Source organism: Acinonyx jubatus, chromosome E3, assembly GCF_027475565.1.
Source record: "Acinonyx jubatus isolate Ajub_Pintada_27869175 chromosome E3, VMU_Ajub_asm_v1.0, whole genome shotgun sequence".
Lineage (NCBI taxonomy): Eukaryota > Metazoa > Chordata > Mammalia > Carnivora > Felidae > Acinonyx > Acinonyx jubatus.
This window is the reverse complement of record NC_069398.1, coordinates 40,368,873-40,396,785: the sequence shown is the minus strand read 5'-3', so window position 1 is coordinate 40,396,785 and position 27,913 is coordinate 40,368,873. Positions and strand designations below refer to the sequence as shown.

At 53.1% G+C, this 27,913-nt stretch overlaps 4 protein-coding genes across 13 annotated transcripts in view; 3 read left to right on the top strand and 1 right to left on the bottom strand.

Moving 5' to 3' along the window:
• Positions 1-2,537, top strand: part of GLYR1 (glyoxylate reductase 1 homolog) — a 34,429-nt gene extending 31,892 nt beyond the window's left edge. For all 6 annotated transcript variants that reach the window (XM_053213508.1, XM_053213507.1, XM_053213505.1 and 3 more), the window contains one exon: positions 352-2,537. In XM_053213508.1, the coding sequence (XP_053069483.1) occupies positions 352-426 (75 nt within the window). In that variant the 3' untranslated portion in view covers positions 427-2,537. The remainder of the gene's footprint in view (positions 1-351) is intronic.
• Positions 2,538-2,920: 383 nt separating this feature from the next.
• Positions 2,921-9,495, top strand: ROGDI (rogdi atypical leucine zipper). Its single transcript, XM_027043298.2, has 11 exons — positions 2,921-3,177; positions 3,254-3,325; positions 4,353-4,441; positions 4,633-4,687; positions 5,381-5,461; positions 6,307-6,402; positions 7,657-7,755; positions 8,111-8,224; positions 8,319-8,368; positions 8,484-8,610; positions 8,930-9,495. The coding sequence occupies exons 1-11, from the start codon at positions 3,133-3,135 to the stop codon at positions 8,969-8,971; spliced, it is 870 nt and encodes a 289-aa protein (XP_026899099.1). The 5' UTR covers positions 2,921-3,132; the 3' UTR covers positions 8,972-9,495.
• A 351-nt stretch (positions 9,496-9,846) lies between these two features.
• Positions 9,847-10,853, bottom strand: SMIM22 (small integral membrane protein 22). 3 transcript variants are annotated; one of them, XM_053213510.1, is made up of 4 exons: positions 10,627-10,853; positions 10,321-10,465; positions 10,111-10,211; positions 9,847-9,961 (listed from the first exon to the last, which is right to left on the bottom strand). In XM_053213510.1, the coding sequence occupies exons 2-4, from the start codon at positions 10,451-10,453 to the stop codon at positions 9,920-9,922; spliced, it is 276 nt and encodes a 91-aa protein (XP_053069485.1). In that variant the 5' UTR covers positions 10,454-10,465; positions 10,627-10,853; the 3' UTR covers positions 9,847-9,919. The 3 variants fall into 3 exon arrangements, with proteins under 3 accessions (XP_053069485.1, XP_026899100.1, XP_026899102.1); XM_027043299.2 differs by having other exon boundaries at positions 10,321-10,468; positions 10,627-10,800; XM_027043301.2 differs by having other exon boundaries at positions 10,126-10,211; positions 10,321-10,468; positions 10,627-10,781.
• Positions 10,854-16,196: 5,343 nt separating this feature from the next.
• SEPTIN12 (septin 12) lies at positions 16,197-26,451 on the top strand. 3 transcript variants are annotated; one of them, XM_027043304.2, is made up of 11 exons: positions 16,197-16,354; positions 16,704-16,895; positions 19,595-19,720; positions 19,800-19,881; positions 21,547-21,684; positions 21,832-21,949; positions 22,038-22,133; positions 24,946-25,042; positions 25,137-25,216; positions 25,947-25,998; positions 26,072-26,211. In XM_027043304.2, the coding sequence occupies exons 2-10, from the start codon at positions 16,733-16,735 to the stop codon at positions 25,980-25,982; spliced, it is 936 nt and encodes a 311-aa protein (XP_026899105.1). In that variant the 5' UTR covers positions 16,197-16,354; positions 16,704-16,732; the 3' UTR covers positions 25,983-25,998; positions 26,072-26,211. The 3 variants fall into 3 exon arrangements, with proteins under 3 accessions (XP_026899105.1, XP_026899104.1, XP_026899103.1); XM_027043303.2 differs by lacking the exon at positions 25,137-25,216 and having other exon boundaries at positions 26,072-26,451; XM_027043302.2 differs by lacking the exon at positions 25,137-25,216 and having other exon boundaries at positions 25,902-25,998; positions 26,072-26,451.
• Positions 26,452-27,913: the final 1,462 nt, after the last annotated feature.

Below are 27,913 nucleotides of genomic sequence, written 5' to 3'. Positions count from 1 at the left end.
TCAGTCGTTTAAGCGCCCAGCTTTAGCGCAAGTCCTGATCTCAAGGCTCGTGAACTCTAGCCCCGCATCGGGCTCTCTGCTGTCCACACAGAGCACCCTTCAGATTCTCTGTCCCCCTCTCTCTGCCCCTCCCCTGCTTACACTGTCTCTCAAAAATAAACATTTTTTTATTTAAAAAAAAAAAAAATCAGTGTGGGGGTTGGCCAGGAGTTGTACCTAGATAGCCTGGACTCCAAAGGCTGCCTGCCGCCTGCCTGCCTGACCACATCTAGAACCGCCTCCAGGAAGCAGATTGTGTTTTTAAGTCAGCTCTGTGGACAGAGTATGAGCCTATCTCCTTTTTTTCCCCAGGTGTACAAAAGAGCCAAGGCACTGGACCAGTCTGACAACGACATGTCTGCCGTGTACCGAGCCTATATACACTAAGCCCTCGATACCCCATCCCTGCCTCCCAGGTCTTCCCTCTGGCCCCTCCTCCTCACATGGGGTTGGGGTCCTGGGACTTAGCTCTGGACCAGTCCACCTGTCTCCATCTCCTTTTCTACAGACTTTGAGACTTGCCATCAGCACAGCACACAGCGTCACCCCTCCCCTGGAGGTCCTGGGGAGGGGAGGGGTGTCAGCAGGATTGGCCTTTGGGAAAGCTCTTGAGCTGGGCACTGGCCCCGGACTAGGTGGCTGTGTGTTCACACACACACACACACACACACACACACACAGACACACACACCCTACACACCACACACTGGCTCTCGCCCCAGGATAGAAGCTGCCCAGAAACTGCTGCCTGGCTTTTTTTTCCTCCTGAGCTTGTCTTATCTCAGACCCTTTCCAGTAGAGGAACTAGAATCAGCAGTGAGAACTGGAAGCCTTCCCACTGCTGCCGTCCCTCAGAGCAAAGAGGCTGTGGTTACGTCCACGTCCCCCCACTGGATCCCCCATGTGAGAGAGAGGCTCTGGGTCAAGATGAGCCAGCACCGACTCCAAACAGAGGGTCCCCATGGGCCCTCCAACCTCAGGTGACCAGCTGATGAGGATTGTCATATTTAAGCTACCAATGTGCAACCAACTCTCCGTAAATGCCTTTGTGAACTGAAAAGAGATTGGCAAAGTTGAGCGAACACAGGGCTCTGGCTCTCCAGGGAGAGCAGCAAATCGCCAGCACGTTAGGTGAGCCTCACAGAAGCCTGCTCTCCTCGCCGCTCTTGAGCACCTGTCCTAGAAGTCACCATCACTGCAGAGCCCTGGGCTGGGATCAGACTTCTTCACTTTGGTGTAGGGGGAGCTCACTCCTCACCAGGCTCTTAGTATTTGGATTTGCATTCCAGCCCTTGGGAAGGGGATCCTGAGGGCCACCAGGGAGGAGCAAAGAGGGAGGAGAGTGGGGTTCCTTCCTGTTTCCGTTATGCTGCAGACTCCACCTGGAGCCACTCTGACTGGGTCCCCTCACAGCAGTCCCATCCTCTCCAACCTGCTCCTGCACATGTTCCCCACCTGCCTACCTTTTCATTCTCCCTTCCTCCTCTTCTTCCCATGGAGACAGTGTTTCTGTCCCTTCTTTGGCCCAAACCCAGCCTGACCAACGATGGCCATTTCTTAGGCTCAGCTCTTGAAACAGGATCAGGTGTCTTCACTTCAGCCAGAAGCATAGCCTCCAATGCTTCCAGGGCCCCAGGGTCTTTTGGGAGGGAAGAGAACTGAACCTGACCCAACCTGAACTAACTGACCCGAAGAGGTAGATCTAAGACATCTTTGAGACCCTAACGTTTCTCCTTGGATAGGGGACCAGAGGGACTTACGATGTGGTGTAAAAACAAGGAGAAGTCACCCAAAGGATGTCCATGTTCTCTCCCTCTATATGGGTTGAATTTTCCAAAGTTATACTTTGCAGGTCAGCATTTCTAGTGAATATGTATAATGAGGAGACCACACTGGTGTGGGCCCCTCCCCCTCACAAATTTGGCCCTTTTCCACTGATAGAACCCAGGCTAGGGGATCTCAGAAGACATAGGGGGGAGGGCAGGGAAGATGCCTGCGGGTTTTTGGCATAATTTCACTGGGATTTGGAATTCTTTTCTGTCTGAACACAAAGCCTGTTCTAGTCCTAGCCGGACACTCGGGGTTGGGGGTGGGAGGGTGGGGGTGGGGGAAGATGCTGTAATGAAACTGGTTAGTCAATGTTGTCTTAATATTGTTGACAATTCTGTAAAGTTTCTTTTTATGACTATTTCTGTTTAAGCTATTTCACCTTTGTTTTGAAATCCTTCCCTTTTAGAAGAAAATGTGACACTTGTGAAAAAGCTTGTAAGAAAGCCCCTCTTCCACCATCCCTTTTTTTTCCCCTTTAAACCTACTTTAAATGACAAATCTTCTAGGTAATTAAGGTTGTGAATTTTTATTTTTGCTTTGTTTTTAATGAGCATTTGTCTTTCAGAATAGGATTGTGTGATGTTTAAATGGCAAAAACAAAACATGATTTTGTGCAATTAACAAAAAAAGCTACTGCAAGCAAAATAAAACGTTTCTTGGTAACACAACTGTGACTGATTACCTCGGCAGTGGCCTGTGCCCAAACCCAGAGCGCTGTGTGGTGGAGGGAGGAGGGCCGGGAGCGCAAGAACGGCCCCGCAGCCCTCGCGCCGGGACTGCGCCGGGACTGCCTGGTCATCCAGCTGGTTCCTCCTGGACCAACGGAACTCGCGAACTCCGCGGGAGGAGGGCGAGGCCGAGCAGGAACAGGCTGCCACGCCGGCCAATCGCCGGGCGCGGCGAGAGCAAACCATCCCTCTGGCCAATCAATGTGCGCAAGCGGAGCAGGGCGCCCTATCAGGGCCGGGGAGGGGCGAGGCAAGCGGCCGTGGACACGGCGCCCGAGCGCAGAGCGCTCGCGGTGGGTGCCTGCGGCAGCCTGGGAGAGCCGGGGCAGGCGGGTTCGCGCAGCCGCCAGCCTCGATTCGGAGCGCGGCTCGGCCGGTCGGCGGCGGGAGAGGCGGTCCGGGGGCGGGGCGGACGCGCGTGCCGCCAATCGGCAGCGGGGGTGGGCCCGGGTGCTGCTAGCGCACTGACGGCCGGTGCACCGAGCCTTGAGCTGACGGCGGGTGCCTGACGGTCGCTGGGCGGCGAGCGGCGGCGATGGCGACCGCGATGGCAGCGACGGCGGCGGAGCGAGCGGTGTTGGTGAGGCGCCCGGCCAGGGCAGGGTGGAGCCGGGGACGGTGGGCCCGGGAGGCTGACAATCGGCCTGTGCCCGCAGGAGGAGGAGTTCCGCTGGCTGCTGCACGACGAGGTGCACGCCGTCCTCAGGCAGCTGCAAGACATCCTCAAGGTAAGGCGCCTGGCGGGCCGGCCCAGCAGCGGCTCTTTCCCGGGCCGATGCCCCTGCCTCCCGAGCGCCTGCTGTGGGCGCGATGCGCGGTGTGCAGACCAGGCCCTGCCTCGGAGGACTGGGAGTCCAGTCGGGGTACCAACACATGATTGTCCACTTAATCACAGGCAGCTGTGTGAGCGCAGTGCGTTGGGCGTGGAATGAGCTCCCGGGCAGGGAGTCGGGGTCAAGGAAGGCTTCCATTGAAGCTGTTATCTCAAGGTCTCCAGCATCATACTCAACATCTGGGGGGCTCCCTTTCGCAAAAAGATTGCAGTACCCGCCTCACAGGGCTATTGTGAAATAAGTCCACTCACAGAAATGTCCAGACATTGCCTGGTAGGGCAGAAATTGCGAGTTGTCATGACTACTAACATTTTCTGACTCTGTCCCCACACCCAAGCGTCTTTTTTTTCCCCCTTTTTTTTTAAATTTACATCCAAGTTAGCATATAGTGCAACAATAATTTCAGGAGTAGATTCCTTAATGCCCCTTACCCATTTAGCCCATCCCCCCTCCCACAACCCCTCCAGTAACCCTCTGTTTATTCTACATATTTATGAGTCTCTTATGCTTTGTCCCCCTCCCTGTTTTTATATTAGTTTTGTTTTCCTTCCCTTATGTTTATCTGTTTTGTCTCTTAAAGTCCTCATATGAGTGAAGTTATATGATATTTGTCTTTCTCTAACCCAAGCATTTTAACCAAGCCAGGAGGCCATCGCTCTGTTCTATATCCTGGAGTTGGGCTTGAGGCAGGTTTCTGGGGAATGTGGAAGGAACAGCTATCCATCCACTCTGGTAGGACATGAAACCCAGGTGAGGGCGGAAAGGCCTGAGAAATGGGAAGGTGCCCTGGAGGCTTGGATAAGGTGCTCCAGTGAGACCAACCCACTTGACCCTCCCCTGGCCAACCTAGGAAATGGGGCTTCTGGAAAGACCATTGAACTGGATTGGATGAACTTTACCCTAATCCCCTCTGCCCTTCCAGGAGGCCTCTCTCCGCTTCACTCTGCCCTGCTCTGGCACCGGCACGGAGGGTCCTGCCAAGCAGGAGAACTTCATCCTTGGCAGCTGTAGGTGAGCGGGGGCTGAGCAGAAATGAGGGCGATGAAGCTGCTTGTGAGGGGGACACCTGGGATCCCTCCAGGAGAGGCTGCACAGCCAAGGCCCAGCGGGCCATCCTGGGACAGCCAGGGGCAAGCTGCCGGGAGGGCCAGGTGGTGGGAGAGGGCAGCCACAGGCACTGCTCTGACCCCCACGTGTTGCAGCACAGACCAGGTGAAAGGTGTGCTGACTCTGCAAGGGGACGCGCTGAGCCAGGCGGTGAGTCCCCCAGCCCCTCTCCCCTTTCTCTGTTGCTGGAGGATCCAGCGGGAAAGAGTATGGGAGCCTCCTGCTGGCTCTGCCACCAGTTGGCTGTGTGACCCTGGGCAGGATCCTTGACCTCTCTGGGCCTCAGTTTTCTCCCTTGTAAAATACTCCCCCCACCCCCCAGCAGCCTCCTCATGGAATTGGCATGTGGCTTCTGTGTGAGGTGCCGAAGGGAGATGTTTGCACACGGCCCAGCCCTGAGTCTGGGCCCAGTGAAGCGTGGGCAGCAGCGGGATTAAGCTGGCCCCAATTCAAAGTGAAATCGGCCAGCATCTGAGCTCCGTTGGTGCCAGGCACCAAGATGTGGGGGAAGGTGCCTCTCCTCCAGTAGTGGGTGGGTGCTCAGTCCATTGGCCTGTACCCGTGTTCCCTTTTGCCCACAGTCACAGCTCCTCCTGGCTGAGGCCACCTTCCCCTTTGTTTTCCCTTTCATTTCTTTGTGGTTCCTCTTGGGCCCGAGTTCCTGCTTCCTGACCTCCTTGTTCACACTCCAAATGGCCACTGTGCTGGGAGACCTTCTGCCCTGTGGAATGACAGGGGCCCGAACCACCCCACACACCCCATTTCTGGCCCCCTGCTCAAGGGCTCAGGGTGGCCAAAAGCAGGAGGGTGTCATCCTTCTGCTTATGCACTCTTGCCCGTCAGGATGTGAACCTGAAGATACCCCGGAACAACCAGCTGCTGCACTTCGCCTTCCGAGAAGACAAGCAGTGGAAGCTGCAGCAGGTAGTTGGGCCCTTCCCCTACTGGGGCTCAGACCACAAGGGCAGGCAGGGGCAGGCCTGAGAGGCACTGAGGGCTCCAGGCTGGCCATGGGGATTTGAAGCCGGAGCAAGCCTGGAAGGGTGTTTCCTAGTAGCAGAGCTGGGGCAGGCAGGGCCTGGGGCTCCAGAGCCTAGCCTTGAAGGAGGTGGAAAACCTGTCTGTAGGCCCCTGGGCCCCAGCAGGAACCACTGGGGTCCTCTGGAGCCAGGAACTCCCCTTCCCAGAGCCTCCAGGGGGCTTCTGATGGCTCCTGGAGACAGAGTCCATGTTCCCTACAAGCTCCTGTGTGATTGGTTGATCCAAGCCCCTTCCCCTCTCACTGGACACCAGCTGGTCTCCACCTCAGGGCCTTTGCCCATGCTCGGCGCTCGGCGCTCTGCTTTTCTTGTCATTTGGGTGATCCTCAAGAATCACTTCCCTGGGGCCTCCCTTGACCTCCATCCATCAAAAGAGGCTCCCCCTCCCCCATCCTGCAGAGTCACCCTCTTTCCTTGTGCAAGTCAGTCTTTTTATCTTAGGCCTTTACTCGGCGATCACCTGCCCTCCTTTAGAAGGTGAGCTATGTGACAGCAGGCCTGCCACAGTCTTGCCATGTGCCCAACACCCAGCCAGGACCTGGCATTCAGAGGACACGGAGCTGGGAGCTGGTGGGGAGAGGGCAGGCAGGCGGTTCCCACCCCACCCCTCCAAGGAGAATGGCCCCTCATCGTGATGACTGGGGCAGGAACTGCCCACTGAGAGATGAAGTTGGCATCTCTTCCTCTTGAGGCCCAGCCCACTGACCTCTCGATGGGCACTGTTTTCAGATCCAGGATGCCAGGAACCATGTAAGCCAAGCCATTTACCTCCTTGCCAACCGGGATGAAAGCTACCAGTTCAGGACGGGAGCAGAGGTCCTCAAGGTGAGCAGCCAGAAGGGACAGGAGAACTAGGTTCCCTACCCCTGGCCCTGACCAGGCCCCTGGAGAATTCTGCCCCCACATCCTCAGGCGCAGCTGATGGCCCACCCATCACCTCTCAACGCACACATGTCCATCCAGCTACAGTCAAATGATTTATATCCCAGGTTCCAGACTCAGATTGCGATTCTGATTCTAGGGCCTCCGCTGTAAGCTGTGCAACCTCAGGTTACTTTCTTAGTCATTCAATGCCTCAATAGCCTCACCTATAGAGGGGGGACTCACTGCAGTGACGACCAGTTGTGATGATGCAGGTAAAGTAGCCTCTAGCAAATGCTCAGGAAGTGCTCAGCTACTACTAGTAGATGCTAGTAGTCACATGACTAGCACTAGAGGAACTCTTACAATTAGCAAAGGGAATCCACATGGTTTGCAGGGACCAGCTGCGCTCGTATGCCCCAAACTCATGCTTAAACTCTGTCCCTGATTTGCTATGTGTCTTCAGGTGATTCACTTTCCTTCTTTGGACCTCTGAGTCCTCATATGAAAACTTACAACTAATGGCCTGAGGTCCCTCCCAGAACTGTGACCACCCTGGGGACAGGGGGTGTAGTCCCCATGCCTCCACCCAGATTTGCCTTTCCTGGAAGCAAGGTCACGCCCATGCCCATGGCAATATCTGGAAGCAGTGGAAGTTGGGGCTCTGAGGAGTCCAAGCAAGAGTTTTAGTCGTGGCAAAGGAAAAGGATGAGTTCCAGATGGTTCCACTGTTCACTAGCCATGTGACCTTAGCACTTGGGAGCTTCTCTTTCCTCAACTGTGAAAATGGGGCTGGTACCCCAGGCTAAGACCTGAACCTAGCCATGCCATCACCGTCCCTGGCTCCTTGCACCCAAGCTGGATTCAGGCCCCTTCTTCTAAGCTCCTTCATTGCCTGTACCCCCATCCACAAAGCCCTCATGCCCCTGAGACTGACCCTCAGGATCTCCCATGTTCCATTCCCCACTGGACCAGCACCCAGGATCCCATGCAGTAGAACCTGCTGGATAGGTGGTCACCACTGCAGACGTCCTACCCCCACCCTCAGCTGGAACCCCAGTACCTGCACCTTTAACAAGCCCCACACAGCAGGGATTCAGGCCTTGAGACCGTGAGCACCCAGGGCAGGAGCTGGGAGCTTCCATGACTTTGTCACGCTCTGATGTGGGAGGGCAGGGGCTGCCCTCGAAGTAGCTCTGACCAGCCCCCTGCCCACAGCTGATGGACGCTGTGATGCTGCAGCTGACCAGAGCCCGCAACCGGCTCACCACCCCGGCTACCCTTACTCTGCCTGAGATCGCTGCCAGTGGCCTCACGGTCAGTACCTTAGTCCAGCCCCTGCTCCAGGAGAGGGAATCCCCACTGAGGAGCCCAGCTTGCCCCTGGGAGGGACACGGGTGTGAAGGGGCCCTGGAAACCCCGAACTGCTGTCCGAGTCCTCTGTCTATGCAGTTTTCTGGGACAAGGTCCTTGGTTTCCACCCTGCGTCCCCCAAATGCTCCTAGTCTGCATCAGTGCTTCTCAAGCCTGGTGCAGAAAGCCACCCAGGACACCTCGGAAAAGTCTAGAAGCCCCAGTGCCTGGGTTGGGGAATGGGGTTGCTCAGGTGGTTCTGGGAGGCCTGCGCCTGCGCGACCCTCATCCGACCTGCTTGCCCGGTGCTCGTCCCCAGCGGATGTTCGCCCCTGCCCTGCCCTCTGACCTACTAGTCAATGTGTACATCAACCTCAACAAGCTCTGCCTCACCGTGTACCAGCTGCACGCCCTGCAGCCCAACTCCACCAAGGTGAGGGAACCCCACCCGCCCCCACGTGCCTGGCAGCCTCCAGGGCCCGACCAGCCTCCAGGGCCTGACCGGGTCTGGTCCCCTTCTTTCCTAGAACTTCCGCCCAGCTGGAGGCGCCGTGCTCCACAGCCCTGGGGCCATGTTGTAAGTATGCTGCTGGGGAGCATCCTGACCTCCCCAACCCTTTGCACCTTGGAGCCTGGGGGGCCAGGCTGGTCAGCACCCCCCACCCAGGGGAGACCCTCCCCTCTCCCCACAGCGAGTGGGGCTCCCAGCGTCTGGAGGTGAGCCATGTGCACAAGGTGGAGTGTGTGATCCCATGGCTCAACGATGCCCTAGTCTTCTTCACAGTCTCCCTGCAGCTCTGCCAGCAGCTCAAGGATAAGGTGGGCCACGGGGGACTGTGGGGTCAGGGTGGGCCTCCCTCTCAGACACATTGGGCCAGCCAGGTGGCAGGCTGCTAAGCCTTTTCATCTTGGGGGGATCCCAAGGGCTCTGGTCATACCTCCAAAGCACCCCCAAATCTCCATCGTACCCTCCACACACACCCAGCAGATGGGCCATGATGTTGCTGAGCAACAGTACTGTCTCCCTGACAAATTGCCCTTGGATGACCTTGAAATCTCACTCGGGTCACAGGGTACAGCAAGGGAGGCTCCCTAGCACCAGCACTCACCATGTCCCCCCACCTCTCTCCCTCTCCAGATCTCCGTGTTCTCCAGCTACTGGAGCTACAGGCCTTTCTGAACAGAACCCCCAAGAGTCTGTCCACCTGGGAAATGGCCCTTGACCCTCTCAGCTATCCCCTCTCGGAGTGTTGGCCAGAGCCGGGCAGCATGGGCTATTTATTTTCGTCTTTACCCCATCCTGCCCATCATATTTGCACAGATGGAAATGAACACTGGAATCACTGAAAAGAAGGGACGAAGGCTTGCTTTTCATTTTGCGGAGGGGGGTGGTCAGGAAGGCGGAGCAGAGATGTGGCCCACATTCCAAACCCTCCCTCCCTGCAGGCGGAAACCTTTGGACTCTGGGTGGGGCCAACCCCAGGGCTCTCCTTCCGCCTCCTTTTTCTGCTTTCTGAGCTGACCTTGGATGGTGAAGGGTAGCCATGCACACCCCCTCCATGGAGGGTGAGGAGTGGGTGGCGACCTTAAGCTGTGAGTTAGGAGAGCAGACAGAAGCCACCCACCGTGAGCTATGGTGTCCTAGAATGCTTTTGCTCAGCATCCCTGACAAAGCCTCTAGGAAATAAAGATCACCCCACTTTACCTGGAGCGTCTGTCTGTCTGAGTGAGGACCAGGCTGGGGACCCCTGATACTCAGGACCTGAGTGGGGTACCCAGTGACTGAGCCCTTGGCCTCCCCACACCACCTTTGAGGGGGTCCTCCGGGCTGCCACGGGGCTGAGTGGGATGGGAACAAGCGTTCTGCCTGGGGGTTCCGGGCCCTGAGTTGGGCCCCAGCTTCCCCTCCCATGGGCAGTTGCTGGTGATTCAGGGTCTGGTGGCCGTCGTGTAGGCTGAAAGCTGTGAGGGAGCAGGTGGGCATCTGGATAAAGCACTGAGTTCCCACACTGCCCACCCCTTGACGGGAGGCTCAGAACACACTCCAGACTCAGGTTCTGGACAAACAAGGCATTGTTCCTGTTGCCCAGCAGGACACACGGGCAGAGGGGCTGGGGGGCTCGGTGTGTTAAGGTTCCAGGGCCAAGTTATCCACACCCCTGCGGTGTTCCTACAAGAGAGGCACAGGAATCAGCTGGACTTCACTCATGTGTCCCCTGCCTGCCCCCTGTCCACAGGAGGCCCAGCACCCTCGTCTCCCCAGTGCACTTCCAGGCTGCCCCTCGCACCTGCCCAGCCCAGGAGGCCAGTGGGGCTCACCTGATCGGGGCTCACCTTCTGGGATCTGGAGGTGCGGCGGCTGCAGCAGCTATAGCAGCAGCAGTGGATGCAAACAAGCAGCAGCAGCAGCAACACAGTGCCTGGGGGGGGGGGGGGGGAGGCGGTGACAGGTGTCCAGAGAGGGTCCTGGCCACGTCTGGGTCAGGAGGCTTGCGGGGGGGCAAAGGCCAAGGCCACGGCCACACTCACCAAGGAAGATGAGAAAGATGATGAAGGCAGCAGTGTCCCACCTGGACTGGAACAGCTGACGGCTCCTCAGTTTCCCCAGCACTTCCTGGGCCGTGGTCTCCAGCTCCTTCTCCAGGTCTTCTGCCAAGGCCATCTCAGCTCCAGCCTTCTGGGTACCACCAGCCCCCAAGGGGCTGCCTCAGAACTCAGTCAGACCTCTCACAGCCCAGCCCCTGCCCTGCCCCTGCCCCCTCCCACACCAACACCCCCAAACCCCTGCCTGGTCCCCACCCCCCGCCCCCAGCAACTCGGCGCCCAGACTCCTACCAGCCTCCAGGCTCCCCCAGTCAGCCAGTTGCCAGGTCCTGAGAACACAGGCTACTTCCTGCTTCCGGATCCGCAACCCAAGATAGCTGCTACCTGAGGCCTTGGCACCTTGGCAACCAGCCCCACCCTTCCTAGGGGCGGCTAGGCTCCAGGGGGGTGGGGCCTGTGCCCTAACAGGTGTGCTTACAGCTTCCCAACAGGAGCAGGTGCTGCGGGACCCAGGGAGGTAGCCAAGGGCCTGTAAGCTTCTTCACTCGGGGATTTTTCACTGTTTTCTCAACAGGCCAGACAGGCAGCCTGGAACACTGTATGGCCTGGGCCTCTGTTGACTTGAGTGAAGAGAGACAGACAGGAGGGAGGGACAGGGAGGGAAAAGTGGTTTCCATTTCCCCTCCACTGGGCAGATGGCATGTGCCTGGCACCATACTAGGAGTCTTTGTGGTCCTTGTCTCCTCTATTCTAATCCTCAGCGTGGTCGTTACAAAAAGATGATTATCCTCTCTCAAATGACCTCTTCCCCTGGAACTTGGAGCCTGGGGCCCCGACCCTGTCCAGAAAGGCAGCTCTCACTCTCCCTTCTTTCAGCGCAGACGTGTCCAGGCCCACCAAGGGCCAGACACTGCTCAGCACTTGAGGTTGGCCGTAAACCAAGTGGACACAATTTCTTAATTCTTGTGGTGCTTGTGGTCTAGCAGGGGAGAACGTGTCAGCTGATGTCAGGCTCCGCACCTAACACCATCCATTCATTTCCTGATTTGTCCTCAGGGCAAGCCTCAACTGGCATCACTGTCCTTTCCACTCACAGATATGAAAGGTGTGGCCTTGAGAAGCTCAGCGACCAGCTCAAGTCGCACACCTAAGGTGCTCCTTCTCTGTCGCTGCTGTGACATACGACCACGCACTTCATGGCTTCGAACCATACACATTTATTGTCTTAGGGTTCTGGAGATCAGAGTCTATAACAGGTCGGCAGGGCTGTGTTTCTTTTGAAGGCTCTAGGGGACCGTCCGTTCCTTGCCTTTTCTGGCTTTCTGGTGGCCACGCCCACTGGTCATGCCAGTCTCTGCCTCCATGCTCATATATCCTCTGGCCCTGACCCGCCTGACCTCTCTGCTACAAAGACCCCTGTGATTACATTGGCCCACAGGATAATCCCACCCTCTGAATCCTTAGTCACATCTGCAAAGTCCCTTTTGCTGAGTAAGTTACCATACTCTCTCAAGGGTCCGGGGATTAGGATGGACACATCTCTGGGGGCCATGATTCTGTCAGCCATCCCCAGAGTGAGCAGAGAAGCCAGAACTGGGGCCCAGGCATTTAGACCCCAGAGCCCTTCCCCACCACATTCTAGGGTCTCCTGTCCTGGGTCCCCTTCTTCCACGCTACCACCCCTCCGTCCTATTCCAGATCTCAGACGGCTGTTGCAGGAGCAGGGGAGTTTTGAAACAACTAGAGTGTTACTGCAGAAGGAAAGGAGGAGGGTGCAGTTTGAGGTAGTTCCTCAAACACGCATGGTGGGGGGGCGGGGGCGGTGCCTGGGTGGCTCAGTCGGTTGAGGATCTGACTCTTGATTTCGGCTCAGGTCACGATCTCACGGTTCATGAGTTCGAGCCCCGAATCAGGCTCTGTGCTGACGGCGTGGGGCCTCCTTGGGATTCTCTGTCTCCCTCTCTCTCTGCCCCTCCCCCTATTGTGAGTTTGCTCTCTCTCTCTCTCTCTAAAAACTAAATAAATCTTAAAAAAGAAAAGTTAAGGGGCATTAAGGAATCTACTCTCGAAATCATTGTTGCACTATATGCTAACTAGCTTGGATGTAAGTTAAAAAAATAAAATTTAAAAATTTTTAAATTTTTTTTTAACGTTTATTTATTATTGAGAGACAGGCAGAGCATGAGCATGGGAGGGGCAGAGAGAGGGGGAGACACAGAATCCGAAGCGGGCTCCAGGCTCTGAGCTGTCAGCACAGAGCCCAACACGGGGCTCAAACTCACAAACTGTGAGATCATGACCTGAGCTGAAGTCGGTCGCCCAACCAACTGAGCCACCCAGGCGCCCCAAAATTTAAAAAAATTTAAATAAATAAATAAATAAAAATTAAAAAATAAAAAGTTACACGTGGTGATTGCATATGGCCTAGCAATTCCGCTCCTAGGTATAGATAGACCCATGAAAATTGAAAACAAGTTCTCAAAGACTTGTACACAAGTGTTCACAGCAGCACTGATCACAAGAGCCAAAAGGTGGAAACCGCCCCAGCGCCTGTCAACCGATGAATGGATGACCACCACCAGGTGATTTGTCCATACAGTGGGATGTCATCCAGCCGCACAAAAGGAAGCAGTAACACCCACTACAACATGGATGAACCTCCAAAACGTGATGCTCAATGAAGGAGACCAGACACAAAAGACTACATGGTGTGTAGGTCTGTTTCTGTGAAATGTTCAGAACAGGCAAATCCATAGAGACAGGAAGTAGTTAGTGGTGGCCAGGGGCTGGGAGAGGGGGGAAGAAGGGGAGTGACTGCTTAGTAGTGATGGGATTTCCTTTGGGGTGATGAACATATCTTGGAACAGGATGAGGTGGTGGTTTAGCCACATTGTAGGTGTACTAAATAGTGATCTGCCACTTACCTGTTCTCTTTAGAGTGGATAATAGTTAGTTTTATGCAAATTAATTGTATGCAAATTTTACCTAAATTTTGTGTGTGTGTGTGTATATATATATATATATATATATTTTTTTTTTTTTTTTTTTTTTTTTTAAATAGGCTCTATGCCCAATGCGGGGCTTGACTCACAACCCCAAGACCAAGAGTCACATGCTCTACTGACTGAGCCAGCCAGGTGCCCCTTTACCGCAATTTTATTACTTTGTTAAGAATTTTTTTAAGTTTATTTATTTATTTTGAGAGACAGAACGCAAGAAGGGGTGGGGCAGAGACAGAGAGAGAGAGAATCCCAATCAGGCTCTGCAGTCAGCAAGGAGCCCAACATGGGGCTCACACTGACAAAACTGTGAGGTCATGACATGAACCGAAATCAAGAGTTGGACGCTTAACTAACTGAGCCACCCAGGAGCTCCTTTCTACCTCACTTAAAAAAAAAAAAAAAAGAGGATGGGGGTCCACAACTGTGGCCCCTGTCCCCCTACCACTTGTCCTGGCTGGGTGGGCAAGAGGCCCTCTGTCGCCTCTGCTCCCCACTGACCCTCAGCCTTCCTGTCCAGACCCCTGGGTGCCTTGTTACTTGTTTTTCATTATGAAAGTAAGACCTTCTAGGGGTGCCTGGGTGGCTCAATCAGTTAAGCATCCAACTCTTGGTTTCAGTTCAGGTCATGATCTCACAGTTTATGAGTTTGAGCCCTGCATCAGGCTCTGCACTGACAGTGCAGGGCCTGCTTGAGATTCTGTCTCTCTCCCTCTCTGTCTCTACCCCTCTCCTGCTCATGCTCTCTAAATAAATAAGTAAACTTAAAATAATAATAATAATAATAATAATAATAATAATGTAAGACTTTCTGATGGCGGGGGGGGGGGGGGGGTGGGGAGGGAGAGGGGGCAGTTGCTCTTTATTAGGGAAAACCTGGGAAATTCCAACTTGTTAAAAGACAAAACCCAGAGCACCTGGGTGGCTCAGTTGGTTAAGCATCCAACACTTATCAAAATCTGAGAAATTACCACGTTACTAAAAGACAGAAACCACCTGTAGAGTTCTAAGATGGGAGCAGAGCAGTGATGGGGAGGCCATGCCAAGGCATATTTCAGGTGGGTCAGACCCCCCTCAGACTCAGATCCTGTTCCCAGCCCTTAACACCCATCCGTGTGTGGCCTTGGGGCACAATCCTTGACCTTCTCTGCCTCAGTTTCTTCTTCTGTAAAATGGGTGTATAAATATCATTCCCCTTATTCTTGGGTTAGATTGAATGGAATGATCCATAAAACACTTCCTTAGCACAATGAGGTGTTCTAGAAACATGCACTGAATGGCTATATATTACTCACCCAACTTATGGGTGTGATTCCCTTCAGTCTTCTGTTCTTTGTACACATTTGGACTCATCTGCTGTTCTCACACTGCTCAGATCACTTCACCCTGGGCTTTTCCCAATCAACACAGCCAAGAGCGCCATGCAAGTGACCACTGCTTTCTGCAAGCACGGTCATGACACTTGTGATCCTAGTGGCTACCCACTGAGGCTCGCTTTTCTTTTTTTATTTTTTTTTTTTTCCTCTCCCAGTTGCTCAGAATCCTACTGTCACTCACGTGGGATGGTTTTCCTAGGAAGCAGAATCTCGCGCTCAAGTTCAGTCCACAGGCCACCAGTACTGTTTGGTCATCCATGTACAACGTGCCCATTCGCTTTGATGAGGAGGCCAGCCTCCCATAACCCTTGAGAGCTGTGGACTTGTAGCTTGAGAGATTTCTCTATTGGGAAAGGAACCATGTTCCAGGGCAGGCTTTGCCCAGCCCCACCCAAAGCCTCAAGCCTCAAAGATGAAGTTTAAGCTCTGTCGTGAGATAGGTAGAAGGTAGGGAAGCACAAGGGCACAGGCAGAGAGGGACAGAAGGCTAGTTGGGGCTCAGGACAGTTGAGGTGAATGGACTGGGGCAGACTTGGTGAGTTTCAGCAAGCAAAGCAGGGTTGGCAAACCACTTCCTGCTTTTGTAAATAGTTTTACCTACACACAGCCACCCCCTTCACCTGTGTGTGGCTGCTCTCACACTACAACAGCAGGCCTGAAGAGTAGGTGTAATAGAGATATTATGACCCACAAAGCTCAAAATAACTCTTTACTATCTGGCTTTCAGAGAAAACGCTCAGCATCATGAGACAGAGGACTCCTCATGTGCCAGGAAACAGGTGAGAAAGTAGTGAGTGAGATGGATTTGTATAAGAAACATCGTGTCAGGGACACATCGGGGAGGGGTGAGGACTGTGGCAAACTGGAGAACTCATGGCCCAGCCAAAGAGAGCAGCTCATCAGCCATCAGAATTGCCAGGGCTTACAATCTCTAAAACACACTGGAAATCTAGATGTTCCCGTGAACAAGAAAAGCATTAGAGGGTAAGCACGTGGACTCAGATCCCAACCCACCACTTCCTTACTAGGTGACTTTGCACAACTGGTTCAGACTCTCTGTAACCTGGAGGGAGTAACAGCACTAGCTTGATAGCACTGGGATGATCGTGAAACAAGCTGCCGTCCTACAGCCCCAGAACAATGTTATTCACAGACTAAGTGTAGGCTAAATATTTCCTAAATCAATCTGGCCATTGAAAACACTGTGGCCCCAGCGGTGGACAGACCAAAGAAAACATGGACGTTCTGCTTTCTGGCTGCGGGTCATGGGTTTGCTTTTGCTAGCAGAGTCATGAATTTGGAAGTCAGAGGGACTGGCTGAAGCCCACTTAGCCCAGTTAGGTGACCTTGGGCAAGGGAGCTGCCCAGAGGCCCTGGGTTCCTGTCTATAGCACTAGGCCAGGGTCATTGTAAGGATTTAGGGTAAGTGTTCCAAAAGGACACTGGAAGAGCTTACCTGCCCCTGCCCTCAGCTCCCCGCTGTAGAGGAGGCCCACCCCTTGCCCCTCCCCCTGAAGTCATGGGGAAGGGGATGGAGTTCAGATTCTTCAGTTAACTGTCACCTTGTCTCCTCCCCCCTCACCACACACACCAGCTAGGACAGGGAAGCTCCTTGAAGCTCCGTCAGAGACCCAAGGCCTTCAGGTGCTACACAAAGCTGCTTCTCTCTGTCGCCATTCTTCTGGGGGGAGTGTCTGAGCAAGGATACTGCCTGGGCCAGGGGTGGGGGTAGGGAGGAAACTGGGGTGGGGGAGGAACAGATTACTGGGCTGGTGTATCTCTGGGAAGGGATTCAGCCTCCTCTGAGAGGCAGCTCCTCCCTGTACTTCACTCCAAAGCCCTCAGGCCCTGGGGCCTTGGGGGATGGGTAGATCAAGGGGTATAATGTGTGGGAGTGCCAGGTGGCAGAGCTCAGGAGCCAGGGTCCAGAAATGAGAACTCAAGAGGGTCCCCCTCCAGAGCCCCAGTAACCCCCTTCTCCCCACCCACCCAGTTGACAGACATTGCTGTGTCCCTGACCCCATGGACCCGCTGAGGCAGTCCGCCTCCCCCTGCTCGTCAAGACCCTCCAGCCCCAAGACCCCACCCTGCGAGATGCTTGGTTATGTGGGCATTGAGGCCGTGCTGGACCAACTGAAGATCAAGGCCATGAAGATGGGGTTTGAGTTCAACATCATGGTGGTGGGTGAGTGAGGGGCAGGGGCTCACGGGAGGACAGACCAAAGGATGCAGACTTGTGGGCGTGGGCGCGTTACTTCACCTCTCTGAGCCTCAGTCTCAACAGTGGGTCTGTTAATAGTCCCTCACCAGATGTCATAGTTTAAAATCTGGAAACACTGAGGCAGTAAAAGACAAAAATCATCCATGAAGCCCCAGCCAAACCCAAAGAGAGCAATAAAAGGGGAGGCCATGGCAGAAAGTGGTGAACACCCAGACCCAGATCCTGATCCGGGCCCTTAACACCAGCCAACGTGTGACCTTGAGCACAGTCCCTGACCCCTCTCTGCCTCAGTTTCCTCACTGGGTTTAGCACTGTCCTGGCGTTCAGGAGGTTCTCTGGAATTGCATTTATATGGGTGCAAAATTGATTCTGTAGGTCAAAACTACACCTTTCACAAAATAAACTGGGTAATAGCAGACTATAAAATGTCAGAGTGGGCAACACCGATTAAGGGCATTGTTCCAAGGCAGTGCTGTCCAATAGAAGTATAATGTGAGCCACATGATGTCATTGTAAAAATTCCCAGTAGCCACCTTTAAAAAAGGGAAGAGAAACTGGAGAAATTAATTTTAACCATTTATGTTACTTAACTCAGTATGTACTATCTTGAATGACATGTAATCCACACCCAAAAAAAATTGTCCATGAGAACTTTTGTATTCCTGGGGCATCTGGGTGGCACAGTCGGTTAAGTGTCTGACTCTTGATCTTGGCTCAGGTCACGGTCTTACAGTTTGCGAGTTCGAGTCCCAAATCGGGTTCTGCACTGAGGGCGCAGAGCCTGCTTAGGATTCTGTCTCTCCTTCTCTCTGCCCCTCCCCAACTTGTGTGTGCTCTCTTTCTCTCTCAAGATAAATAAACTTTTTTTGAAAGTTTAAAAAAAAGAACTTTTGCGTTCTTTTTGGCACACACCAAGTCTGGAAAATCTGGGTTGTATTTTCCATTGATGGCATACCTCAATTCAGATTTTCCATATCACCCATGGCAGGAGCCAAGTGGGACTCCCATATTGGACAGCACAACCCTTCGGACAATTTTTGTTAAATACAAAAATACGTGTGCACCCTGCATTGTGATGTAGGGTGTTCCCTTCTGCAGATGTGGTCCACCGAGTTTGAGAAGCTCCCACGGCAGGGAAAATGGACCATCTACAACCACAGACAGTTTGGGTCAATCTCACCAAGTAGTGTCAAGCCAAAGAAGCCAGACACGAGAGACCACATGCTGTGTGCTTCCCTAAATCAAGGGTGGGCAGAGCTGCTCCTTGCTGATGGAAGCCCGGAGAGTGGCTGTCCCTGGAGTGTTGGGTTAATAGTTACTGAGATGGGCATGATTGGGCTTGTGGGGAACTATATGCTCCATCTCTGGATCTGGTTCTGTATACATGGGCCATTTAATTTGTAAGATGCATTGAACTGCCCATCAGGGTGAATGGATAAACACAATGTGATCTCTCCATGCAATGGCACATTATTCAGCCATGAAAAAGAATGAAGTATTGACACCTGGTAGGACTTGGATGAACCTTGAAAACATTATGCTTAGTGAAAGCAGCCAGACATGAAAGGACAAATATTGCATGATTCCATTTCTTAAAAAAAAATTTTAATGCATATTCATTTTTGAGAGAGAGAGAGAGAGCATGAGCTGGGGAGGGGCAGAGAGAGAAAGAGACACAGAATCTGGAGCAGGCTCCAGGCTCCGTGCTGTCAGCACAGAACCCAACAAGGGGCTCGAACTCACGGACCGCAAGATCATGACCTGAACCAAAGTCGGACACTTAACCAACTGAGCCACCCAGGTGCCCCATGCATGACTCCATTTCTTTGAAATGTCCAGAGTAGGCAAATCCACAGAGACACAAAAAAATGGATTAGCAGTTGCCAGAGGTCATGATGGAGGGAGAATGGGGAGGGGTTGCTAATGAGTGTGAGGTTTCTTTTGGGGCAATGAGCATGTTTCTTGACGGTTAAAAAAACAACGTTCAGCCAAGTACATTTGAAGATCTAATTGTGACATGATTCATGAATCAGGCAGCACCTGGTCAGCAGGTAAGAAGTGAGCTCCAAGGAGTTGTGCAGAATGCAAGGTTTCTATATAGAAAGGAGGATGTGAGCAAGGAAGTTATTAGCAAAAGGAAAGGATTATTACAGGCAGGGTTGCTTTCCTTTGGAGGACAGGCAAAGGGTCTTAGGTGGATGACTTCATCTTCCTTTGGGGGACAGTGAGGGCCCATGTGACATGACTCACCGGTGCTGACCAGAAAATCCCTGACGGACCAGTTTAGGCTACGTTTCCGGGGGAGGTTGGAACTGCAGTTAAGTTAGATATTAGGCACCCATTTGGAGACTTGGCCTAAGTTCCGCCATTTGCGGCCTGTGGATTTCTTTCTAATAAGAGCTACACAGAATTGGTGGGTGCACAACACTGTGAATGTACTAAATGCCACTGAATTGTTCACTTTAAATGGCTAATGGTTAATTTTTTTACTGCATGAATTTTGCCTCAATAAAAATGGGTGGGATAAAGATTGAGGGGGACACTGACGATAGCACCCGCTTTTCAGTATTTATGTTATGCTTAGAAAACAGTTCACTGTTTAACAGCCTGAGAAGCACTGCCTAAAATGTCCACCTCTGTTGCTGTCGTCTGGTTACCCCCAGGGCAGAGCGGGCTGGGCAAGTCCACAATGTTGAACACCCTTTTCAAGTCCAAGGTGTGGAAGTGCACCCTGCCGGGCCTGGCGATGCCCACACCCCAGACGCTGCAGCTGAAGTCAGTGACCCATGGTGAGTGGTCCCCCACCCCCACCCCACCCACCCCACCCCACCCAGGCCAATCTCTTCCTACTCCACTCTCCACACACAGTCATCGAGGAGAAGGGTGTGAAGCTCAAGCTGACAGTGACTGACACGCCTGGCTTTGGAGACCAGATCAACAATGACAAGTGGTGGGTCCTTGACAGTGGGGGCCGAACCCTGGTTGCCCCTGCCCCTGCCCCTCCAGCCCCTGGGAAACATCCCAGCCCTGAAACACCTGACTGTGGCATCTTGGAGCCTCAGTCTATTCATCTGTATAATGGGTGCATGCAACCAGCCCTCCAAGATTGAAGGGAGTCAAGTACATAAAGGTCAGAGCTTCCTGCCTGGCACACAGTAGGTGTTCAGTCAAGGTTATGATATAGCAGAAGTTAGAAGCCCACACTACAGAGTCAGGACCACAGAGTTAGACCACTTTCCAGTTAGGTAACCTGGGACTGGTCATGGAAGCTCTCTGAGCCTCAGTTTCCTTCTTTGTAACTTGAGGGTGATGACACCCACCTTGCAGAGTTGTTCTAGGCTCTCAGTGACAAAACCCACGACAGTAGTTGGTCACACACACACACACACACACACACACACACATGCACACACACAATCAGGACTGGATGCATAATTTGTGGGACCCAGTGACATGAAAATGTGGGACCCATTGTTCAAAAAGTATTACGAATTGTAAAACCTTGACCACAGGACATTGAATGAACTGCAAGCCCTTCAAAGCACGGAGCTCTGTGGAAATGGTCTGTTTGTGCTTGTACGAAGCCAGCCCTGCATACAATGCTTCATTGAGCACTTGCTTTGTGCCAGCCCTGTTCTAGACATGGGGATACAGCAATGAACAAAACAGATGAACATCTCTGCCTACGTGAAATTTACATTGTCATGGGAAGGGGGGCTGAGCAATGAACACAACAAATCAGTTATACATAAGGTGGGCCTAAACTCTATCATTCAAGGAGGACATTTCTGAGAAGGGAAAGCATAGGGAGCTGTAGAGGGATTGCAACTTTAAGCAGAGTGATCATGAAAGACCTCCCGGATAAGGTGACACTTGGGCGGATTTCCAGGATATGAGAAAATGAGCATTGTGGACGTGCAGGGGAAGAGTGTTCAAAGTGGATAGTGGCATGTGCCAAGGCCCTGCGGTGGGCAGAATGGTATGTTCATGGAAAGCTGGTGTGGCTGGAGGTGTGTGCATGGTAGGGAGAAACGAGGAGGGGAGGGCAGGCAGAAGAAACAGTGATATGCTGTAGGGCCTGGTAGGGCAGTGTAAGGACTTAGGCTTTTCTGTGGCCACTGTGGGCAGGCTGAGCAGAAAAGGGATGTACTCTGACTCCTGTTTTTAAAAGGATCTTAAAAAAAAAAAGGGATGGATGAGTCCTTTTGGCTGCTTGGTTGACAATAGCCTGGCAGGGGAAGGGACCCAGGGAGAGGACTCAGGAGATCCTTGCAGCAATGGCGTGAGTGCCCATGGTGGTTGGAACCCGGCTGTGGCGATTCATCTCTTTTAAGACCACGCCCCAACAAAGTAGGTGCTCTTATTCTCTCCATTTTATGAACGAGGAAGCCAAGGCCTCAGCTTGAGAACGGCAGGGGTCTCACTGATAATTCAGGGGAGCGGGGGGGAGGGTGATCAGGTAACCACAGGTCTCAGCTCGTACAGGAACGGAGGTCCTGTGTCCTGGGCCAACTGGGGCAATTGGTCTTCCGAAGGGGAGACCACCCAGAGGACCTGGGGAGATGGGTGGGGCTCCCAGGGGCGGCTCTGAGGTCGGGTCCGTCTGCCACCCCAGCTGGAACCCCATCCTGGGCTACATTAATGAACAGTACGAGCGGTACCTGCAGGAGGAGATCCTCATCACCCGCCAGCGCCACATCCCCGACACGCGGGTGCACTGCTGTGTGTACTTCGTGCCGCCTACTGGGCACTGGTAAAGGGCTGAGCCAGCTGGGGGAGGGACCCTGGCCTGGGGCAGAGAGGAGGAGGAGGAGGAGGAGTCCCTGGCCTGGGCTGCAGGCCGGCACCCCCTCACTCATCCACTGCCACTGCCTCCACTGTTGCTGCCCTGCCTGAGCAGCCTGCGGCCTCTGGACATTGAGTTCCTACAGCGGCTGTGCCGGACCGTGAACGTGGTGCCTGTGATTGCCCGGGCCGACAGCCTGACCCTTGAGGAGCGAGAGGCCTTCAGGCGCAGGGTGATCTGGGCGCCCAGGGTGATGGGGCCGGTGGGGGCAAGGAGGAGGCCAAGTGCACAGGATGAGATGAGATCACCTGCGTCCCCAGATCCAGCACAACCTGAGGACTCACTGCATCGAGGTGTACCCACAGAAATGCTTTGACGAGGATATCAATGACAGGATCCTCAACAGCAAGATTCGGGTAGGAGGCCACGGGGTGGGGGTGGGGGGCAGGCTGGTGTGACCACGGCTGGGCGATTTGCTTTCCACCTGCTCTTTCTGTCTAAAGATTCATCTCCCTCTACAGCTTGGGGAAAGTGCACATACTTCTGGCAGGTATGAATCTCCATACATACATAAACTCAAACATCAACAACCTACAGAAATGGGAGGGAGAAAAGGCTTGCAAATAGTTTATCTGATATGGGACTTGTATCCTGAACATAATAAAGAAGCCTTACAAATTTAGAAATGGGAAGGGTTTTGAATGACATTCCCTCAAAGAATTTGGACAAGAGGCCGATGAGCCCACAAAAAGATGTTGGTTCGACATCACCAGTCATCAGGGAAACGCAAAGCAAAACCACGAGGTACCGCTTCATACCCACTAGGGTGGCTGTTTGCAAAATGACAGACAATCCCAAGTGTTGGTGAGGATGTGGAGAAGTTGAACTGGCAGGCAGACGCTGCTGACGGGAATGTCAAAGGTGCTCCCACTTTGGAAAATAGTCTAGCAGTTCCTCAAAAGGTTAAACGCTGAGTTACCATGGTACCCAGCAGCAAGCCCACTCCCAAGAGAAATGAAAACCTATGTTCACATAAAAACGTGTACACAGATGTTCATGGCAGAAATACGTGTAATAGCCAAGGAGTGGAAATAAGCCAAATGTCTATTCACTTATGAATGACTAAATAAATACACGTGGTCTGTCTACACAATGGAGTGTCCTCCAGGTATAAAAACAGATGGATGTAGCACTGACACCTGCTGCAACACGGATGAACCTTGAAAACATGAAGCGCCTGGGTGGCTCAGTCGGTTGAGCGTCCGGCTTTGGCTCAGGTCATGATCTTATGGTTTGTGAGTTCGAGCCCTGCATTGGGCTCTGTGCTGACGGCTCGGAGCCTGGAGCCTGCTCTGAATTCTGTGTCTTCCCCTGTCTCTGTTCCTCCCTACTCCTGCTCTGTCTCTCTCTCTTCCTCTCTCTCTCTCTCTCTCTCTCCTTCCCCTTCCTCTCTCCCAAAAATAAACAACAAAAAAAAAAAAAAGAAAAGAGAAAAGAAAAGAAAACACGAAGCTCAGTGAGAAGCCAGACACAAGAGGACAAATATTACATGATTCCATTATATGAAACGTCGGAATAGGTAAATCGTATAGAGACAGAAAGTACATTAGTGGTTGCCAGGAGCTGGGGGGTCAGGAGCAGTGGGGAGTGACTGCTGATGGGTGTGGGGTGTCATTCTGGGGCAGCGAAAATGCCCTGGAGTTAGACTGTGGTGATGGCTGCACAGTCTTGTGAGCTGCACCTTTCAAAGGGTGAATTTTATGGTACGTGAATTACATCTCAGTAAAGCTGTTTCAAAAGAGAAGGAAAGAGGGAAATAGCTAACCTCTTCTTTTTCTCCTAATCAACTGAATTCCGCCTCCAAGCCTCTACCTTGTCGTCCTGGTGGTTTGTCCAATGTCAGTCTGTCTGGATCCTGCAAAGGACTCAGGTGAGGGCTGAGATTCATCATGCATTGACCTCAGGCCTTGAATCACTCCCTCAGGGACCGTGTTAACCTGCACAGCGGTGCTGTTGCCTGGATTAGAAGCAAACAACTCTGCCTTCACAGACATGGCCCACATGTGATTTCAGCCCCACACAGATTCATGGCCAGTTCCCTTTGTGCAGTAAACAAACCACATCCGGACATGGCCCTGTTTCCCATCTCGGACCCAATGTCTCCACCATTCCCTCTTTCCCCTCCCCACTGGCACAATAAACAGGATCTCCTGTGAAACGTTCAAAGAGCCTTGACCTTGACCAGTTTCTTTCTGTCCTGAGGCCTGAGAAGGCAGCAGCGTGGCCGCAACTGACACAGACCTGAACATACTGACTCAACATCTCAGTAAATCGTCCAGACATCTAACATTTATTGAGGGTTTGCTCCAGGCTGGCGCAGGATAAGCGCAGAACAGATAATTATGATTGCCACCATTGATTACTATTCCTCATCACAAATGAACTCCTGGAAATAAAAGCAAACCCCTAAATAGCAGTTTGGAGTTCAGGAATTTGAGTCTCCACTTCCGGCCATGAGCAAGTGAACCACCAGAATTTTCAGCAGGGCTCAGCAAACTTTTTAGTGAAGGGCCACATGATGGTAAGTATGTTAGGCCTTGTGGGCCAACTGGTCTCAGTGCAATTACTCAACTCTGCTGTTGCAGCACGAAAGCAACCTAGACGTGAGTAAATGAATGCATGGGGCTGTATGCCAACAGACTTTATATGGGGAAACAGGCAGGAGCCTGATCTGGCCCATGTACCATAGGTTGCCAACCCCTGGGTTGCAAAATCATGTCATTTAACCCTCTTGATAACCGATGAAGGTGATTGCAGGTCATCTCTTACCCAGGTAAGAGATGGGACATCCCTAAGATTATATTATTAATGTGGCTCTGAGTAATCTTCCCAAACATTCACAAAGCCCTGTGTACGTACTCTTCTGACTCCCATTTTACAGATGAGAAAACTGAGGCATTGATCAGACTTTTTTTTTTTTGAAAGATTTTATTTTTAAGTAATCTCTACACCCAACGTGGGGCTCGAACCCACAACCCTGAGATCAAGAGTCGCAGGCTCCAGCAACTGAGCTGGCCAGGTGCCCTGTGTCTTTTAACTTCAGATCTCTGTGCTCCTTCTACCACTGTCTCCCCACAAAGGACAGTGTGCCTCCCCCACCCCACCTCCGTGACTTCTCTACCCACCTCCTATGCAGGGCCAACCCTTTTGTCTCCTCTCCTCCCGCAGGACCGGATCCCCTTTGCTGTGGTCGGGGCCGACCGACAGCACCTGGTGAACGGGAGGTGTGTCCTGGGCCGGAAGACCAAGTGGGGCATCATTGAAGGTCAGTGCAGGGACTCTGCAGAGAACGCAGGTGAGGGTGGGCTGAAAATCCAGGTGCATCCTGCTGCCTCCGGCACCCTCAACACTCATCACAGGGCCCACAGTGGGCAAGCCCACAACCAGGAAGCAGACAGACCTGGAAATCAAGTCCCTCCTTGCAGCGGGGAGGACTCAGGCAAGTTACCTGACTCTCTGGGCCTCAGTTTCCTCACAGTAAAATGGGCATCAACCTCATGCATGGCCATTTGCGTCTGTGCAACCAACGAACTGCACATCTGTACATGGAAGGTGGTTGGACAGGGCAGGCCACTGCTTTGCATGATGCCCACCACCCAGAGGACACCCTATGCATTTGCCAGAATTTGTTGTGGGTCTTCTATGTGCCAGGCATACTCTGTGCGCTTCCTCAGGGGATACACTGAAAGCAGGACAGACAAGGCTCCTGTCCCCAGAGAGCTGATGAGACAATGACAGGTGGGAGAAGGCAGGGCAGGAGGCTAGGCTACCTGAGGGGGTGGAGGGAGGCCTCTCGCTGCGGGGGTGGGGGGTGGGGGGGATGGGAAGTGAAGGAGGAGCAGCCAGGGTCTGGGCCCCCCATTTATCCACATAATCACTAAAATAATATAATATATATGGTATCATACACATACTGTACTGTAGTAATTATTAAGTGGACAATAATAAATGATTAGTGGATTCATTGACTCAAGTATTGGTAGCAGCCTTCTGTACCAGGTGTGGGGGGCACAGCAATGAATAAATGGACATGAGACAAGACAGTGAGAAATGTGGGCGGAAAGGTTGCGGTGGATATCAGGGGTACACAGCATACAGTGGGCGCTTACTCGGTGCTCATGGAGGGCAAGGCAGGTGGACAGGGCCAGAGGTCTGGTTGTGTCTTGCAGTGGAGAACATGGCGCACTGTGAGTTTCCTCTGCTGAGAGACCTGCTCATCCGGTGAGGGTTCAGGGACCCCGGGGGGCAGGGGACGCTGTGGCCAGCCTGGGCTCAACTGCCTCCCATCTCCCAGCTCCCACCTCCAAGACCTGAAGGACATCACCCACAACGTCCACTACGAGAACTATCGAGTTTGCAGACTCAACGAGAGCCACGTGCTGCCTCATGGGCCCTGCTGGGTGAACCTGGCCCCGACCCCACCAGGGCCCTCTGTCGCCCCCGGGCCCTCCAAGGCGTGCACGCAGGCACGCGAGGACTCTGACGACAACTGAGCACGGGGGCGGGGGCGGGGGCGGGGCACCCGGCAGCCCCCAACACGGGACTGTGTAGGAGAGGGTGTATTAAAGGCGGACGTTGCTTTTAATGAAAAGCTGTGCTTTGAAAACAAAAGGCGTTTTGTGAATGAGTTCTTTGAGCTATCCTCAAAATAAAGTACGGTTCTTTTAAAAATAACCGTGTGAGGGGCGCCTGGGTGGCTCAGTCCGACTTGGGCTCGGGTCATGATCTCGCGGTCCGTGAGTTGAGCCCCGCGTCGGGCTCTGTGCCGACAGCTCGGAGCCTGGAGCCTGTTTCGGATTTTGTGTCTCCCTCTCTCTCTGCCCCTTATCTGCTCATGCTCCGTCTCTCCATGTCTCAAAAATAAATAAAACGTTTAAAAATTTTTGTAAATAAATAAAATAAAATAACCGTGTGAGACCCAAGGCCCTCGGGGATCCTGAGGACCCAGGAGCTCGTGCCTTGGACAACCGGCCCCTCCTGCCCCATTCCAAATGAGGCTCTGCTGTCACTGCCGACCCTCCTTCCTGGCACAGGGTCAGGCCCTGTCTCGTAAACACCAGTTCCCCGTCTTCAGCTCTCGTCCCCAAGCTCTGTGCTCCCCGTTCCTGTCTGCCTCTCTGCCCTGCCCTGGCCGACCAGCAATCAGCGGCGGGGAGAAGATTGTTCTCTCAGCTCACGCAGGGAGAGGAAATCCATTCTTCTTCTGCCCTTTAGCTCTTCTAGAGTCCTCAGCAGATGGGGTGATGCCCACCTAGTACTGGGGAGGGAGATCCTCTTTACTCAGTCTACTGAATCAATGCTAATCTCTTCCGGAGACATTCTCACAGATGCACCCAGAAATTATGTTTTACCAGCAATCTGGCCATCCCTCGGCCCAGTCAGGTCGACACTTAAAAAAAATTTTTTTAATTTTTGTTTTCATTTTTTTTTAATTTTTTTTTCAACGTTTATTTATTTTTGGGACAGAGAGAGACAGAGCATGAACGGGGGAGGGGCAGAGAGAGAGGGAGACACAGAATCAGAAACAGGCTCCAGGCTCTGAGCCATCAGCCCAGAGCCCAACGCGGGGCTCGAACTCACGGACCGTGAGATCGTGACCTGGCTGAAGTCGGACGCCTAACCGACTGCGCCACCCAGGCATCCCTGTTTGTTTTCATTTTTGACAGAGACAGCACATGAGCGGGGGAGGGCCAGAGAGAGAGGGAGACACAGAATCTGAAGCAGGCCCCAGGGTCTGAGCTGTCGGCACAGAGACCAACGTGGGGCTCAAACTCACCAACTGTGAGATCATGACCTGAGCCGAACCTGGACGCCTGACCGACTGAGTCACCCAGGGGCCCCTCAGTCAAGTTGACACTTAAAACTAACCATCACATGAGCTACAAGTTGCCTCCTGCATGATGCCCTCCTTGACTTCCCAAGTCTGACGTATTCACTGCCCGACATACTCTGTATGTATCTCATGGTTTCTTTTCAGGTAAGTGTCCCTATCGGGCTGGGACCTCCGTGAGGATGGAGATCTATCAGACAAGTGCTCAGGACTCAGCTGTTAAATGAATGACCCTTGGAGCCCCTGCCTCAGCTATTAACCCCTCAAATTCACAAACCTACCTACCAGGCTTGAGGATCTCCCAGG